General features: G+C 35.8%; 1 protein-coding gene across 4 annotated transcripts in view; it reads left to right on the plus strand.

Moving 5' to 3' along the window:
• The window catches only part of MYO16 (myosin XVI), a 378,556-nt gene that overhangs the window by 289,799 nt on the left and 70,493 nt on the right, over nt 1-18,264 (plus strand). For all 4 annotated transcript variants that reach the window (XM_027444352.3, XM_072031861.1, XM_027444351.3 and 1 more), the window contains 2 exons: nt 1-81; nt 337-542. In XM_027444352.3, the coding sequence (XP_027300153.2) occupies nt 1-81; nt 337-542 (287 nt within the window). The remainder of the gene's footprint in view (nt 82-336; nt 543-18,264) is intronic.

Consider the following 18,264-nt stretch of genomic DNA (forward strand, 5'->3'; position numbering starts at 1 on the left):
CTGTTGAAAAAGAAAGGGACATCCTCATTTCTTCAGAGACTGGAGAGAGGGGGGCCAACAACTGTGGCGATACAACTCAGGGTTAGTGAACGTTTTCTGCACAGATATATATTAAAAATAAATAAATAAATAAAAGTTTTAAAGGCAGGATTAGTCTCTACAGATTGCAATTGCAGAAAAATCACGTTCTTGTGTAAGCCACTTGCATGGCCAGGTTGTATCTTTTGAGAAAATGATGTTAAATGATGTTAGGAATAATGTATGTGTTGTGCAATTGCTTATCCAGCACAGTAACGGCTGATAACTGGTTTTTGTTTGTTTTCTTTTTTTCCACAGAAATCACTCACAGATATTATTGGGAAGCTGCAGAATTGCACACCACATTCAGTTCATTGTATAAAGCCTAATAACTCCAAGTTGCCAGATACTTTTGACAATTTTTATGTGTCTGCTCAACTGCAGTATATTGGTGTCCTAGACATGGTTAAAATCATACGACATGGATATCCCATACGTCTCTCTTTCACAGACTTCTTGTCAAGGTAAATTCTTTTAAGTTTCATAAAATCTTTTTCTCACCTACAGTACAAAGTATTTTGTCATGCTCTAGTAGTGCTTGCAGTGTTGTTTTGTTTATGAGCCTTTCAGACTTAACAGAAAAATCATGTCTTCTAGCAATGGGTGTAGGGCTGTTACTTGTAATGGAAGGAATCATGAACTTTGTGGAAATATTTTTATAAATACCATCAGGAAAATGTGTTCAATGTAAAAAAGAAAACTTCATTAAGTAGTTATTTTTTATAATTTATATTATTGATATGATTTACAAAATACAAAATATTGCATGTTGTCCCTAGGTAATTAAAAAAGAGAAGTAGAAATAGTCTCATTTTTATCAGTTTATCATTGTAGGTGTCATGGATTCAGAATTTTTATTTAGGATGCTAGGATTTGCATCTACATATTGATGAGTTATTAATGCTCATACTACAACTCCATTTTTATTATTGTTGTTAAAAATTTGTGAAATTTTAATTAATTTGAAATGAATGAAAGATTTATACCACTGTTTCTGGGTGAAGAAAAACTCTTTTCCCCTGTCCATATTTCAGTTATTTGATTTTTCCTCTCTTAGATTTTCAAATGCTTCAGCAAAGAAAGAGCACCATCTTGTCCAATATGAGGTTAGAAACCTTCTGCACACAGAATCACAGAATGGCTTAGGTTGGAAGGAACCTGGAAGATCACCTAGTTCCACCCCTCCCCACCATGGTTATTCACCTCCCACCAGACCAGGTTACTCAAAGCCTCATCAAACGTGATCTTGAACACTTACAGGGATGGGGCAACCTGCTCCAGTGCTTCACCACCCTCAGAGTAAAGAATTCCTTCCTAATATCTAATCTAAAGAGACCTTCTTTTAGTTTAAAGCCATTACCCTTTGTCCTATTACTGTAATCCTTCATAAAAAGTTCCTCTCTTGCCTTCTTGTAGGCCACCTGGAAGGCCACTGTAAGGTCTCCCTGGAGCCTTATCTTCTCCAGGCTGAACAACCCCAACTCTCTCAGCTTGTCTCCATAGGAGAGGTGCTCCAGCCCTTTGATCATTCTTGTGGCCCTGCTCTGGACTCACTCCAACAGGTCCATGTCCTTCTTATACTGGGGGCACCAGAGCTGAATGCAGCATTACAGCTGGGGTCTCACAAGAGCAGAGTAGAGGAGGAGAATCACCTCCTTCCATCTGCTGGTCACAATTCCTTTGATGCAGCCCAGAACACGGTTGGCTTTCTGAGTTGCAGGCACACATTGCTGGATCACATAAGTTTTTCATTAAGCCACACCCCCAACTCCTCCTCAAGGCCACTGTCACGTTTCACAGACATGTTGATCCTATCTGAAATGGTTTAGTCTTTCCATGGCTTGCCCAAAGAGTCAAAGGAATTACTTCCCATTACTTTGGGGACAGAAGCACAGAAGGAAACAGAATAACACAGAGCGAGAAAGAAAAAATAGGGATGCTTCTCTTAATTCAGTGATGGATGCACCTGAGCGTGGTGAAATTGGCCTATACCTTAATTTTTCCTTGAATGCTTTATAAGAAATGGAAATTTAAATCTTTTTTTTTTATTTATTTTTTTTGCTTTATTCTGCCATTCTGTTCTGTGTTCTTGTTTGTAAATACTCAACAGTAGTAAGGGCTCTTGATTTTCATTGCAGATTTTATCTTTTGAAGGAGAGGGCTTCCTCCCCATTTGAGTCATGTTAACTAGCAATTTGATTGTGTGGCCTCAAGTGGGTGGAAACTAGGCCTACAAATGTAAAACACAAGAGGGCCCATTGTCCTAATACAGTTAATAAATATAACCCTAGGAACTACCAATCCAAGAATGATTTTAACCAAAGAAAAACAAGTAGGAAAATGTGTCCCCAGATTGGTGCCTGTGGGAGGTTTACCTATAACTATAAGAGTTTCACATTCAAGTTTCGGTCTTGACATCCTTTTGATGGGCTGAGTTTCAGTGAACGTGTCTCTGTGGTTCAACAGCATGGCTTAGCTCAGCTGCAAAGTGTTTTATGTTAGTGATGCGAGGAAATCTTGTTTTTCTGGAGCTGAATGTACTATGCAGTTCTCCTGGGCTTACCTGGCCTGAGAAGTAAGGGATATTAATGGTGGGTCTGAAGGCACTGTGTAAAATCAAAGAGGATTTGTGGCACAGATCCCAGCCTGAATTCCCAGATGATAATGAATTGCTACCCTTCCCCACCTTCCTTGCAGTTTTTATCCATTTACTTTTAGGGTCTTCCTTATCATTATCAATAGTGTGGTCAGAGTTTAAAAAAATAATCAATGACAAATTTAAAAATCTTTTTTTATTATTATTTTATAATAAAAAGACAATGTTTGAACTAGCAGTCTTTGTGGTGAAGGGGTAGAATATCAGAAAAACTGGATAGTCCGTCAGTAATACAGACAGTACCATTGCTTTCTTAATCTGATGAATTTGAATACATTTCTATTCATTAGGGATTAATATGTCTGGTCTCTAGCATATATTTAAGAGTCACACTTGAACTCTACGATGGCTAAAGAAAGACAGTAGCTGAGGAAAGGTCATATTCTGCAAGAGCACTTCTTCCTGGGCTACAACACTTGATCATTATTTCTATTGCTCTTTTTGGTTTTACCAGTACTCCTTATGTATTATCAAAGTAAAAGTTGACAGCTACTAGGTGAACCCCTCAATCACCAAGGTGCGTTGATCAGAAGGAAATCTTGTGGAAATTCTGGTTCTTAAGTGGAAGCTGTGACAGTTACTGTCAATGAATATATAATAAAAATGGGAATTAATAAGGTCAGATGCTATTAAATACTGTAAAAACTGGCAGCACCAATATAATCATAAAATGATATATGTTATTTTAGAGGATTTGCCAACTCCAGCTGCAGTGTTTCTGCTGAATTTGCCTGCAGTGTTGGCTCAGCTTCTAGAGCTCTCTGAGTAGGGAGTCAGAAATCAGTCTTTACCTTATCTTTAAAATAAAAAGCCTTGAATAACATGCATTTTGAACTCTTGGAAAACTTTGCCCTTATCTTTTGCATTAATATCTTAAGATTCTATTCTTAATACTCTAGATTTTGAAATTACTTTTAAAGATACAGTGTTGTAAAGAGTTCAGAATTTCCAATTAGCAGCCAAAATTATGTGCATAGGTAAACTATTCTCAAATATCCTTTTACTGGAAGAAAGAATATAATAAAATAATGATAGAATTAGGAACTGTTCACACAACTTCTTCAGTGCTCTAATGTTTTTTTCAAATTCCTGCACAACTATCAAAAGGGATCGTAATTCAAAGATGGAAGGCATTCTTCTGTCCTCTGTGTCAAAATCAAACAGGTGGGTCTAAGGTGTATGCCACCCCATATGTAGTCAACAAGGAGAAATAAGTACTGCTACAGCACCACGTGGCATAAGCATCTAAGTCAAAGGAATGACTGTCTGCAGATGGCTGTTCCAGCATTCAGCATTTTGATATCTGACCTAAAGTGAGGTTAATTCTACCTAAGATAGCCAGTGGGGACTTCAGTAGGAACACAGTAATTTTTTGTTATTAATATTTTGTTAAATGGCAAAAAAAAAAAAAAAGAGTTACCTATTATGTGTTCTACAATCAGTGTAGAACAATAAGGCTCAGAAACTCTGTGGGGCACAGACAGAGCCTGGTTGTACATGTTTAATATCTAGGACTTAATCTCTTTGCATCAATTAATAAAATGGATCCTGGCTGACTTTCGTGTCATTCACCTCACTTGGTTGCCAAAGAAGACATGTAAAAGCCATTTGGAATATAAATTTTTAAAAATAATGATAGTGATCAAGGACTCATCCTAAGTAATGAGCTGAGCTTATATTTCTTGCTCAGTGAAGTATAATACAGCTGTTCAGGCATGGTCAGGTAAAAAAGAGGCAATAAAGTGCTCTGTTTTATTAATTCTGAACAATTTTATTTTGGTAGCATCCTCTTCAAATGACTTTGTCTACCATTAATGTAAATTGGATTAGAAATTAAAATTATTTTTTCCTCTTTTTTTCTTCTTTAATGTGGTTCAGTAAGTTTCCAAACTGTACCCAGTGCTTTGCCCTGCCTGTGCTTTTGTATCCTGGGTTGATGGAAAGTTTATGAACTGTCTTCTGCCTTAGAGATTGAGGTACATGTGTCACACATAGGTCTTGCGTCTGGAATCCTGCTTAGCAGTGGAGACTGCAAGGTCTTTGCACAGGTCCTGAAATAATACATCTGTGTTAGCCTTCCCTGCCTGTTTGCAACACATCTTCAGGGCTGTTGGACCCCAGGATAATCTCTGTGGATTATGTGAACAGGTATTACTTCCAGCCTTTCACTTAATAACTGATGAGTACTGCTGGACTTCTATGACCAAAAAAAAAAAAAAAAAAATTGTTCAGAAAGACCAAATAATTGTCTACTAGTATGATGTCCCTCGTCGTTATTTCAGCACTTTTTGAGTGTTTCTTGAAATTTCACAAATGTCTCTCTAGTTTCCAGACTGTCTTTTCTGGTTTTAACACTTTCAATTCAGTCTTGTCTTTTCCATCATGGAACTCCTTTTCTATCCTCAACTGATGTTCAAGGAAAAGCAGAAAATTTCATGTCAAAGAGAGTGTATAGGCTATAAGTAGAGACATCTGTTACAGTATTATTGCAAGAAGAGATAAATCTCTAGAATGGAAATTCACCATTTCCAGTTCTCTCATTAAAATGGCTTAAATTGAATTAATCTATTCTTCAGTTGTACCTATATTCATGCAGTCAAGTAGCTTAGATTATAAACAGTTGTTTGTATTGATAAGACAAAATCATGTGAAGATTCGAAGGCATCATGTTAGACGTTCCTCTTCCTCCTCCTCCTTCCTTTTATTTCTCCTCTTCCTTCTTCTTTTCATAGGCTAATCTTATTCTCTATGTATATGTTAAAATATCGAAATTATAATATGTAAGCCACATAGAATCAGTTAAAATAATAAAAAAATCTTAAAGATTTTAATGTCTTGAAAATAGAACATTAAAAAGAGTTAGCATTCTATTTTTTGTTTTGTTTTGTTTTAAAGTAACTTTTAAAAAGGACCACCTTTTTAAAGATTTCCTATTTTCTCAGTAGGAAATATTAGGAATGAACATACAGAACACAATTATAATAGATTCTTATGGTAATAATAGCAGTGAGGGTAAAAAAAAACCAAAAAACTATTTCTGAAGCCTGTTCTATTTACAGGTTTTATTCTGATTTCAGTATGAAGTTCCTAGAAGTTACACTTAACTGCAGATCCTAAAATCTGCAGTTTTACTCAGGACGGCATTAATTGATACCAAAATGCTTTAATAGTGAACTTCAGTAGAAGATCAAAAATGGCTGCAGAGCACTTAAGGGTTACTAAGTCATCCAGACAGTTGGCTTTGCTGGGAGATCATTCTGAAGAAGTACATTTTTCCTTGGAAAGTTTATGTTCATAGTAATATCATTGCTTTATCTAGTAAAGTCTGTTCTTTTGCAGCTGGCACAAAGCTATTACACTATTACAAGTTTTTAATCAAATTTGTACTATTAGCTGATGCTATATTTCACAGATTTGCTGTTTGTGACTGTGGATTTATCGTAGGACTCATCATTGCATATCTGAATTCTCTTTGTTCAGAAGCTTTTTGGTGTTTAGTTCTTTCTCCGTATTTCCTCTCCTTCTTTTTGTCCCCTTGAGAGCAGGGAAGTTATAATATTTTATAATATATCAGTAGTGAATTACAAAACTGCATCAAAGCATTTCAGAGTCTCATGAGCAAATTAGGCAAAGCTTTAGCTTGAATGATGTACTGAGTAAATTGCAAAGTGGTAGGTCATCACACTGACTGGCCCTTTTAGCTTTATTGTCTGCTATACAATAATATCATCAGTTTTCTCATAGAGCAGTGCATTGATATGCACTATAATACTTTAAATTCTTGCAATGACTACAAGATATAGTCTTACTGCTGTTAAAAAGCAATATTGAATTAAAGTAGATGCAATGCTACCAATTTATTCCAAATGGCAGTCTCACCATTGCATTGTTTGTTGCTTCAGACATAAAACTGGAAGTGATATTTTTGACCAGTATAATAAATAGGACAATAATTTTTGTTTGTCTTTCTTTTAAAATTCAACAAAAGGTGAGTAAATGAAGTATTTTGAAGTCATCATTTTGAGAACACTTTTAATGCAAATTCATAAACAAAGTTTTTTAAAAACACTATCTTGTTAGCAGTGTCAGTAATCATCAAATTCTATAAAGAAGTTGCCTTAATAATTGTGCAAAAAGTGTTAAAAAATATGGAGGTCTTTTGAAGGAGACTCATTTTATTAATGCATAGGGTTGTTTAAAAAAAAAAAAAAAAGAAAGCTTGGTTTCCTAAATGTCAGAAACAAACTTTGGCCTTGGGCTTTCAAAAGCATATATCCACAAAGAAATGGATCACATTGGAACCTTAAGACCAATGGCATTCCAAAGTAAGAGTATTTATTTATTTGTTTGTTTGTTTGTTTGTAAATTATTTTTATTTTGCTCACAATATTAGCACTCCTTGTCCTCAAACCTAACTTCACATGAACTGTGCATCTCACTGCACTTGACTGGGGGCAATGGAGTGTATAATCTTTGTGTTTTTTTGCCCACCTTTCTGATAACGGGATCCAGTTTGCAATAATTTATGGCAGTCTCAGAATTACTTTAAATTACTAATCCCATGTTAAAGCCTGTTAATATAGGGGATTGATTATGCTGTAAACTTTGACCAGAACCTGGAGTGCACTGATGATCTCCCTGGCAATCCACATATATTAGAATTGGTGTATATCACCTAGGGAGTTGCCTAGATAGAAGTAAGTAGATATTTCTATAGTTTATCTACAAGACTATCTATCTAGGACTACATATAGTCTTAAAGGCTATATACCATTTGAATTTTACTAATACAATGTGGTAGTGCATGGATAGTATCTATCATATTATGAATAAACTAAAAAGCTCCATATGTTACAAATATACTAAAGGTAAAAGAATATTCTAGTTTATCTCATTTATGGGTGTTTCTTTGCAGCAGTTTAGCTTTGTTTTCTCTGTTGTTCCCCTTTAATACTCAGAAGACAAGAAATAAATCATATAGTATCAGATATCTTCAGATGCCTATAGGGACACAACCAGTTAGGCTGTACTTAAATTATAGCATATAGAGAAAAACGTACACCTTGAAGATATTATTCAACCGAATTATTTTAGATTTATCCATTTTTTTCAGGTAGTTCATATGGTCAGTTGAGGTCTTGTCTGTGGGTCCAACAAAAAATTTTACGGGCTTCAAATTTTAACAGGCTCCAACAAAAAAACTGAATTTGTGGATTAGAAGTAGAAGTAGCTTTTGAAGTTACACCATAGTACCATTAGTTCTCCAGGCCACAGAATAAGCAGTATTGTACATGCCAAGAACCAGTGCTTATGCTGCATGTCACAGAGTTGGACTGTGAGAATGATAAAGCTGCTGGTGTTTTGGGGGATCATCAACAGTGCACAAATGAGTATAAGAGAAAACAATTGGAATTTTCAGTGGTAAATTGGACATCTAGCTTTCTTCTGTATTAGAAGGTAAAAATAAATATCAGCATTGTTTGCTGGGTATCTTCTAAGCTTTATAATGCAGCCCTCATTTTTTCTAAAGCAATCATAAGTGGATGTAAACAGTTGTGTCATTCCACTGAAGTCAGTTGAATTATTCATGTTTGTCATGTACTTTGAGTTCCGTAGGATCATCATGAAAAGGGATCCCTTGAGTAGTGGGATGTAACTCAGTAATAAAACACACAGATATGAGGAAATAAAGGTGGCATGGTCAGTTTTATGGTTGACAGTTCCTAGCTTCTGAATGTGTTCAGTCTGAATGAGCTTCTAGTGTTATTTGTATTAAATTTAGTATTGAATGTATAAATCTTAGTGGAACTTCCTACATGGAGTTTATTGTTTTGTACAATAGAGCATATCCTGGTTTTCAGGTTGTTTTGAAGAGAACCTCAAGGTATTGTTCTTCCTCCACTACAATGATGTGAAGGGTTTTTCCACCTTTCTGTTTTCCATCCTTTTTTTTTTTCCTAGTTATGTTAATTTTCTTATGCAACAATTAATATATGGGACACCCACAAACATATTTCTGGTTGAACTTTTTCAGCAGTTTCAGTCATTTTCTATATTTTGACGTAAGGAAATATCTGTGAAACTTTAAAATGTTTACTTCATTTCCAGAATTACATGCAACCCTTGGTACCTCTGGACTGACATTCAGCTTCCACTATCTGAATTTGACATTTCTCATCCCTCAGGGTTAACTAAACATTTATTAAACCACTAAATAGCCCTGTTACTCTAAGATATCCATATTATATTTATGCATATTTTACATCTGTGAATTTAAAGGCTCATGCTGTTTCTAAGCATGGAAAAATGTTCCCACAGAATACTAAAATACCACAGTACTGGGTTCCATCTAAATGTCTGAATTGTAAAAATAGGTAAAATTATATTTGTGTATAAATATGAATATTAAAAGTTCTTAATACAACAAGCTGCCTGATGTCTGTGTGCCCATAACAAACAGCTAATAACATTAACTGATTTCAGAACCTTGATGTTTCAACCAAAATAGCTCTTGAGTACTTCACAATTTGCTGACAGCACCTAATGACAAAGATAATGGACAGAGATTTATATATGGCAGTAAGAACTTCAGTTAAATGCCTGCCATAGAAATAAACCTGTTAAAAGAAAATATTATCAACCACTAATCCCTTCACTAATCCTTATACATTGAAACCCTTTTAAGGAAATGCCTATTAAAATAATAAATCTATTAAATTAATACAAACAGGCTATCTTTAAAATAAACATTTTAAACAAGTAAGTATGCAACACATTAGTTTATGCTAATGGCACTATGCAGGAAGTTTGAGTTATCTAATTATGGAGCAAACTGTCACATGGATAGATTCATTTTATAGCTTTAAAATAATTTCTGTGTATTCGTTGATTAATTAAATATAACTGTGTGCTTTTGGTGCCTAGAAAAATATAATCAGTTGTTTTTGACTGCTTCTTTGTCTGTTCATAAGGCTTGTATAAATGCAGTCCAGCTGCCCCACACTCAAAAGCCACTGTGACCCTCCTGCTGTTTTTTCTTTCTTTGGTTCTGCAGCTGTTAAATTCTTTCCACTCAACTCAGACATTCATGGCACCCTTTTTCTCCTTATCCGCATCCTGATATTCTTTACAACCATTTAATCTTCAGCAGAAGAACCTGTAATGAGACGTCCTGAAGCTACATTTCCTAGTCAGACTGAATAATAGCAGGCAGCTTATACTGGAGACATCTGAGAGCAAACACAAAATCCCATGCAAGCATGCATGTAAAAACCTTTTACATGGCTTAATCACTGGATCTTACTTTGTGCTTTTTATTTTTTTTTCCTTTTCTCTTTTCTTACACCAGTGTTGCATTAATTTAATATCACTGATTGCAGAATTACCCCTGCTGTACTTCACAGTAAATGAGAGCAGAATCTGCTCCGGTATTGATACAGCAGCCCAAGGGGCCTGCCTTTGCATATCTTGAAAAAATGTTGATTTTTCAACAGTACAGTTTGTCTAACAATTACACACTCGAGAGACTGAAGAATCACTGTTACCCAGAGTGATACTACTCGTGGGGTTCAGAGGGCATAAGGGAAACTCCCACTGAAGAGAGTAGAGGTAGAGATGATCTTCCAGAGCAGCTGTTTTGCCTGTATGGTTTAAGAAGGTCCTGAAAACCTTCCTCATAATCTCAGTGCACCTTCTCTGAGTTACCAATGTGAGAGACATCTGGGAAAGATTCTGTGTGTTTCCATTCCTTGGGTGAATTCTTTTGTTGAACAGAAGAGTAAAAAGCAAAAGCAAAGAAGAAATAAATAATCATTTATATGGAACATCAATTTAAATCCTCTTACCCTTTAGTATCAGTGTTTTCCATTTCACTCTGGCTTTGCTTTCTGCTTCTATCTCAATATACCTTGAAATAAGCTGGCAAGTGCTTTCCTGGCAGTCAGAGACATCATAGCAGCCCCTCTACTAACAGGAGACCAGGTGGGAAAGAGTTAAGCCCATTTTGTCTGCAGTGTTTCAACTCAGAATCACATTGCCTTTCTGAAAAGGCTTTATGCATTTTTCAGAAAAAGTCTGAAGCCACAATTCACTTTGCTTTACACAACCTGTTTGCAGTTTTTCAGGCATCTGCTTCTAAGCTTCCTGAGACAGGAGGCTTTCTATCTTGACTTACCCAAAGCTGGCCTGCTGGTGATGCCCAGTTCTGCAAATTTCCTGGAGACCAGGTGCACAATATTATGATATCACCAAAAGCTTTGTCTCATAGGGTTGTGATCTTAAAGAAAGGGATGCATTAAGTCATCTTCTAATTGTTTATATCCTGAGTAGTGAGATGTGACTCAGATTCACAGGACAGGTTTTTCCTCTGCGGTAGGAAAGGACAGAAATTTACCCATCTGTTCAATCACCTTTAGACTCCCACTCCTAGCATTCCTATATTCTGGTGTGTGTTAAAAAAAAAAAAAAAAGTGTACCTTTTGATCCTTTAAGTTTTGCAGGGCGTCTGTTTTTGATGCCCTGTTTTCACATGGCTATGTCTGTGAAGGTAAACTCTTTCATTATACAGCAGTCCTATAACCACCTATAATACAGAATCAAGTTATCAGTTTGATAAAGTTGAAGTTGTTCTTCAGTCCTTATATTTCATGTACAGGGAGGGAAACATTTTCCTGCTGTATGTGTGTGCTTGTGGAGTGCCCAAACATGAAGAGGAAATTAGCTATGGAGAAGGCCTAGAGGGAAATGTAAACATTTACAGAGTTAGAGGCATGTTTGTGTAATATGGGTGATTGTCTGTTTGATGCAAGTGTATTTTTGATTTAATTTTTGCCAATTCCTTAAGTAAATACGTTTTTACATTGCTTTATGTAGGTGGAATGGGAGTGTCAGCTTTAAGTAAGATAATGCAGAAGTATTGTAATGCAAATCTTTAGCAGATGTTGTGAATTCATTTTTTTATTTGCATAGCTGAATCCACTAATCCCAAGAGTTGAACTATAATTTATATTCTATTTATTATTCTGCTGCCACATTGTCTGAGATGAGGAAGCCCCTGCTTAATTACATGAAGTATATGAATAAATATTCCAGGATTAAGATACGTGGGTCTTCGTTATTTCTTCTCTCCAGAAATTGCACTTCACACATCTAGAAGAGATTGAGGATGACAAAACCTGATGCAAAACCCATAAAATTTAGGAAAGAAAAAAATCCTTGCAAGTCACTTGTCTATCACCCATCACAACTGGTTTCTTTATATGAGGGATTTATTTTGTACTTTATTCAGTCTAAATTAAGATATCCTAAATGACCACTTACTGTGCAAGTTTATTCTGATTCAGTGGATTTCACAGCCCAGACCCTCCCTCAAAAGTCTGTACTGAGCTCCATGTAGGGCTGATGCAGGTCACTGTAAAATTATGCCATGGGGATTTTCTAAGTCTTTTTCACTTGTGTTTCTTTGTCCTTAATTTTGCTATTTTATCTCAGTTACATACCATTTAGGTCTCTCTATTTTTCTTTTTCTCCATAGACGTGTTAAAGCGTGCCATCCATGACCCTGTGCCTTTATGTAAGGAATTAAAATGTTGAAGTAAAAAATCAGAATATTTCATCAGCTGAAAAGTTTCTGGGTTCTAGTGGTGTATAAAAGCACTGTCATGAAGCTATCATACCTGGCAGTTTGCTGTAAGATTGCTCTGAGCATGATTGCTTTTCAGGTTTCTTTCTCTCAGCAAATAGCTGTCAGGTTAACCCAGCAAAACTGCTTGCGGTTTTTCCAAAATGACTTTAATTTTATTTTCTCTCTTAATTCTAATTGGTCTGTAGGTCTAGCCATTTAATCCTGCATTGCTTGATATCAATTAAGATATTGTAAAACCTAATACCATGGTATGCAGGCACTCTGAAGTTTTGGTTCGTTGCCACATATACTTATTCATCATTTCAAACCTATTAGGCAAATTGCACTTCATGCATGTATGTTCATGTCCACACCTATGCGGATTATCTCTGTAAGTCTGTATGAAGCAGACTCAGTCCAAAACTGTTGTGTTACATAAAGGTGAAACTTACAGTCCTCTTATCTTGTATTTTCGTACTTCTACCAAATAAGCCCCAAATGCAATCTCTTTTCTCTGCTATAATCTGTTTTTATAAAGGCATCTTTTTATTCATGTCTGTCAAGGGTTTATTCTATCTCAAATTTTGAATACCTGATTTAAGTGTTAATATTTATGCTGTATAACAATATATTTATATTTTATATATTGCACAGAGATTGGCAAAATCTCTTTTCTTTTCTTGGAAACCATAATACTCTATTTCACCTTTTCTAATTATCTGGAATTTCCCTTGTTCCTCATATTTCAAAGATAATTAGGTTATTCCTTAATTAAAAAGAAAAAAAAAAAGATATAACAGGGAACTAGAATGACTATGTATCCTTTATACATGTATACACATAACATTAATCAAAATTCCATCCTATTCTTTTCTGGTGACTGTTTTTACAAAGTTTCTATCACTTGAAACGTTTCCAAATGTCTTACCTTCCCTTGAAAAGGATAGGTTTCTCTCTGCAGTAGATAGATCCTCTAGATATTTCAGCTCTCACTTGATAGATTTTTCAAATACAAGCCATGCCTAACCCACTCTCCCCATCCTCCCCAAATCCAAACAAACAAAACTAAAGATCTTGAGTTATGAGCACATAGTGACAAGTTTTGCAAACAAAGTCCATCTCTTTCACATATTTCACAGACATAATAATACATCAATCTGTTACTGGTTGTCAAAGGAAAAAAAGAAGTTTAGAAAGGAAGAAAAGAGAATTTAGTAAGACAGCGCAACCTGTTTTTACTCCTTTGTGATGACAATTTTTACATTTCTTTTAGCAGAAATACATTATACAGGTTAATTTGGATTGCCTTCTTTTATTCACTACCTTTTGAATAGATCTTACTGAATCATGCCATTTTAACTTGGCAAACAGAATACAGCATAGTAAACAAAAGAAAGAGAAAACGAAACGGCAACATAATGAATTACACTGGCAGGACTGACTATTTTTCTTTGCATAAGCTGTGTTTGGATATTTACCACTTAAAACTACATTACTTAGCACTGCTATGAGGCAGCTGCATGCCAGCCATATGTGATTTTCATTTCTGAAACAACAAGACAAAGACATGGAGAGAAGGAGTTGCTTTCAGGAAAGATTGGAGTTCTGGTATTCAAAGCTATCCTCTTACTGAGGACATTGGACTGCGCTCAGTAGATATCTCTAACTTTGTTCTTTCTTGGCTAAGCGGGAGAAAGCCCCGAGAAATAGAATAGCAAAATCAAACAAAGAGGAGAAAAGAAAAAAAAAAAAAAAAGAGAGAGAGAGGAAAAAAAGGTATTTTTGAGGCATCAGTTCAAGGACACCAATGTGGTTTGTGTAAGCTGTTGATTTGGAGCTGCTTGTTTTTGTGCCCTTTGTACTTGCAATGTTCTTTCCATTAGTGTCTTCTATCATGTTGATGTTCTATTGAAATTGAGTGTGTGGTGTTTATTCCGATGCTTAAAGATTTGCTGTGTATACAGAACTGGGAGTACAGCCCTACCGCCTATTTGTGCACACTCCATGTAAATCAAATAATGTGCTGAGCCTGAGAGTATGACTGTGGGTTACTGTGCCATAACCTGAACTCAGGAATATTCTACCAAAGAAAAAAAATATAAAAAAAGAAGAAAAAAAAGCAGCCTGTTGGATCTTGTCAGTTGTGTACTTAGGGAAGTGAAGGAGAAAATGATCAGATAACACTCATCTTTGAAGACTCAAGAGAACTGAGTTTTCCATATTCACAAACTACCTGAAGGCATTGGCAGTAGTGTCTAGTCCAAACAATCGAAAAATCTTCATGATAAAGAGCAAAACTGAGAAGTGAAAGAAAAGAGGTTAGAGCACAAGTTCTATGACACCAGAGGGTTCCAGCCAGACCATGCTCACAGTGCCAACCTGTCTAGCCAAAAGCTTTCTTCTGTTGTGTTAAACTTACAGGTTGGGAAGAGGACAGTGCTAAGGATGAAGGTGAGGTAAACACACACTGGTTTCCTGTAGAGAGGATGAAGACTGGGAGAGCTCCCTGATGATAATTTGTAACTGGAAGGAGGGTGCAAGTGGTCTTGCATTTCCTAATGCACACTGTTAGTGTTTACATGGTGGCGGAGGAGTATAGAGTCAATTTAATCCTTTAAATCTGCCTGGTTTTTATTTTGTTTTGGATCCATTAGTGAATAAATTGCTCTGGCTAGGCCATGAGATCTTGCTTTTTATCAGCCTCTCTACTTTCCTAGGAAAGGGACTCACTTTGTCTAACGGTACATGTCTATGCTGGAATTGGGAACATACATACCCTATTTTTATACTCAGTGGAAAGAAATGGGGTCATACAGTGCAAAATTTATCTGAACTATTTTAAGGATCAGTGTTACAACAGAGTATATGACACTCAAATAGCATCTTCTATTGACTTTTAAGAAAGTCTACACAACTAATTCATCAATGGAAGTTTAGCTGAAATGTATTTCACCTCATTGAAGTCTTTTTTAGCAAGGTAGCTCACTAGGTTTCTCGGGATCGCCTCTAAAGCCTTACAAATATATTCTGCGTTATTTATGTGGGGAAAATATATGACCTGTCAGTGAGAAGAAGCCTAGTATTTAATTGGGTTGTTCGTTTACCTAAGAGTGAACTAAGGTTACATTGCTAGCAGAATTCTCTGGTAAGGGAAGGTTTTCAAAGACTCTACAGATTGCATTTCCCCAGAAGCAAACCTCAGTGTTTGCACATAACTCAAGTTTATCTGTACAAGCCTACACCATAAATTCAGTATTTTTATTATGATTTTACTATGATACAGTAAATATGATAAATAGTAAGTTCTTTTGTTATTCTTGAGACCATGAAAGTGTTAAATTTAACAGGACATTAAATTATTGTGTCTGTATGGCAACACAAGCTTCCATTCACAGTAGAAAGTATCTGATATGCTAAATATAAATAATTTTGTGTTTTGATAATAATATTGTTTTTTACAAGTTTTTTTGTGTTTTGTTTTATATCTCAGTTTATTATCAATTTTATTTTGCTTTCTTTTTAACAAAATGCTTCCTGAAGGGAATAGCAAGTTTAAAATACAAGAAAAAATCACAAAGCCATAGATTACATGTTTGGTTATACCTCCAGAAGGAAAAACAAAATAAAGAAAATTTAAATGCTTTAATTCATTTAAAATTAGCTATGAAAAAAAGTCAAATAAGCTTATAATTACAACGCCACTTTTGTCCAGGACAAATTTGGGCTGCCACCAACAGATATAGGCTGCTCATCCCTGCTTCTCCATTCCCATTACTACTCTGGTGTCAGTACTGATATTTGTATCAGTATTGTGCTGAAAATCAAATCAACCAGGGAAACATTCTGGCGGAGAAAAATAGCTACAAATTTTATGTAGTTTTTGTCTAAACAGTCATATACAAGATTAAAGTGATTGATCTGAGATGGCAGATGATGATACCAAGTCTAAAAGTAGTTTTTTTGTTTGTTTGTTTGTTTTTGTTTTTTCATTCTAGGTGCATAGATAGCCAACAAATTTGAAAAAGACAGAGAGGAGAAATAAGGAAGTTCTCTTAGGCCCACTCAGCAGATGAGTCAGTCAGTCAGACAAGTAGATACAGAGTGAGAGCCCTCTCAGCCACCCAAAATGCAGGCCTCCAGTCTGGACTTCTCTCAAGTCCATCTGTGGTCAGTAGAGAAGAGCACCTCCAGAGGGCAATCTCTTCTCATTTTAAGAAAAATGTCTAGGATGCATAGAACAAATCACCCAATGGAAAAACCTTATCTTCACAGTCTGTTGTGAGATTTAGGTGGCTAACTCAGACTAGGAGCACAGCTTTTCAGTAGCTAACTTAGGAAGAAGTAGGTTATATTCAAAATAACTTCCTATATTCAAAATGGAATTTTGTGGCAGAATTGGGAAATTAATTTAAATTTCCATAGTTAGCTCTGTCTCTGTTACCACAACCACTAGCCTGTCCTCTTTCTCTAAGATAGAGCTTGTTTTAAGGGGTAGACAGGAATTTTAAACTTTGATTAGACTTCCAGGATAATGTAATGAAATTTCAAAGATTTTTAAGATTGGGGAAAATCAAAGGATCATTTTTGTCTGGCTTCTTGTATAATAGAGATTGCAAAGTACATTTGGTAATCCTTGTTTTGAGTCCTGTGATTTGAATAGTTCTAAAGTAAATCTGAACCAAAGTTAGAATTTCAGCCTTTTAAACTTTGATTTGGCACTGCTTCAGGAATGAAATATGTTTCTCTGGGTTTCTACTATGAGTGAGTTTCAGGCTGGCCACTTTCACAGTTGCATCTTCATGCATTGTGAGTCAATGCTGAATCATCTTCATTTTAGTCAGCAGTTGCTAAGCTTTCCAGTTGTTTTCTCTCTAATACCTCTGATTCTCCATGATTTCTAAGAAAAGCTGGGTGATACAAGTGTGGAAACAAGGTGGCCCCAGCCTTAATGGCAATACACAAAGCAAATGTCTTTCTGACCATAGTTGAGCTATTAAGAAAATAAGATCCCCAGTTTCTTAGTGATAGTCTAGGGTGTTAGACTAATCAGAAGGGTTTCTGGTAAAGTTTTGGCCCCTTCCAACCAGAATTCCTCCAAACCAATCTTGGGCATAATTTGGGAATTAAAACAGGCTAATGACCAGTAATCTCAGAAGGATGTTCAAATATGGCTACACTCCATTGGAAGGTGACAGTGTTTAACAGAACACTTAGAATACTTAATAAATGGGCACAGGCTGTCTGTTGTTGTTTGCTTTGTCGGTAGTGATGGTGATTTTTATTGGGTTTTGTTTTGTTTGTTTGTTTGTTTTTTCCAGATATATTTTCTACGGCAGAAATAATTCCTCTCAAATTTCATTTACTAGCCATAGATCCTTAGCTGTAGAGTCTTCAGCAGGACTGCTGCCAGACCAGTTGACATTCCCAGACTGCAGAAGCTCAGTGTAGCTCCAGGATGGAAGTAGAGGTTCAATTTGGCCTTAGAGTGGTTTGCCTGAGGAAATTGCTCCAGAGTTGCTATGACTTCTAGGACCACTGATATCCCTGGAACCTGGCAGCTCTGCCTCCATGGTCTGTGTGAGTGGGCCTGGGACAGCACTTCTGTGTTGCACCAGAGTACCAAACAAATAAAATCTCAGGAAATGTAGTTGGCACACAAACTTCAAAACTTACCTCTGTTTCATTGGGAGATTACTCAAAAGCGGCACATTTGTGAAATCTTTCCCTTTCAAAAACTGGCTTTTTGTAATGAAAAAGCATTCTAACTTGTTACATCTAGTCATATCTAGACTGAGAAATGCCTTCAAGAAATTATAGTAATAATATGTGGCATCAAGTTGTGGTAAATTCGTGAGTTTCTTTAGTAGTAGTATGTTGTAATAGGTTCACAGTTAAAATTGAAATTTTC

This window comes from Anas platyrhynchos, chromosome 1 (genome assembly GCF_047663525.1).
Source record: "Anas platyrhynchos isolate ZD024472 breed Pekin duck chromosome 1, IASCAAS_PekinDuck_T2T, whole genome shotgun sequence".
Taxonomy (NCBI): Eukaryota; Metazoa; Chordata; class Aves; order Anseriformes; family Anatidae; genus Anas; species Anas platyrhynchos.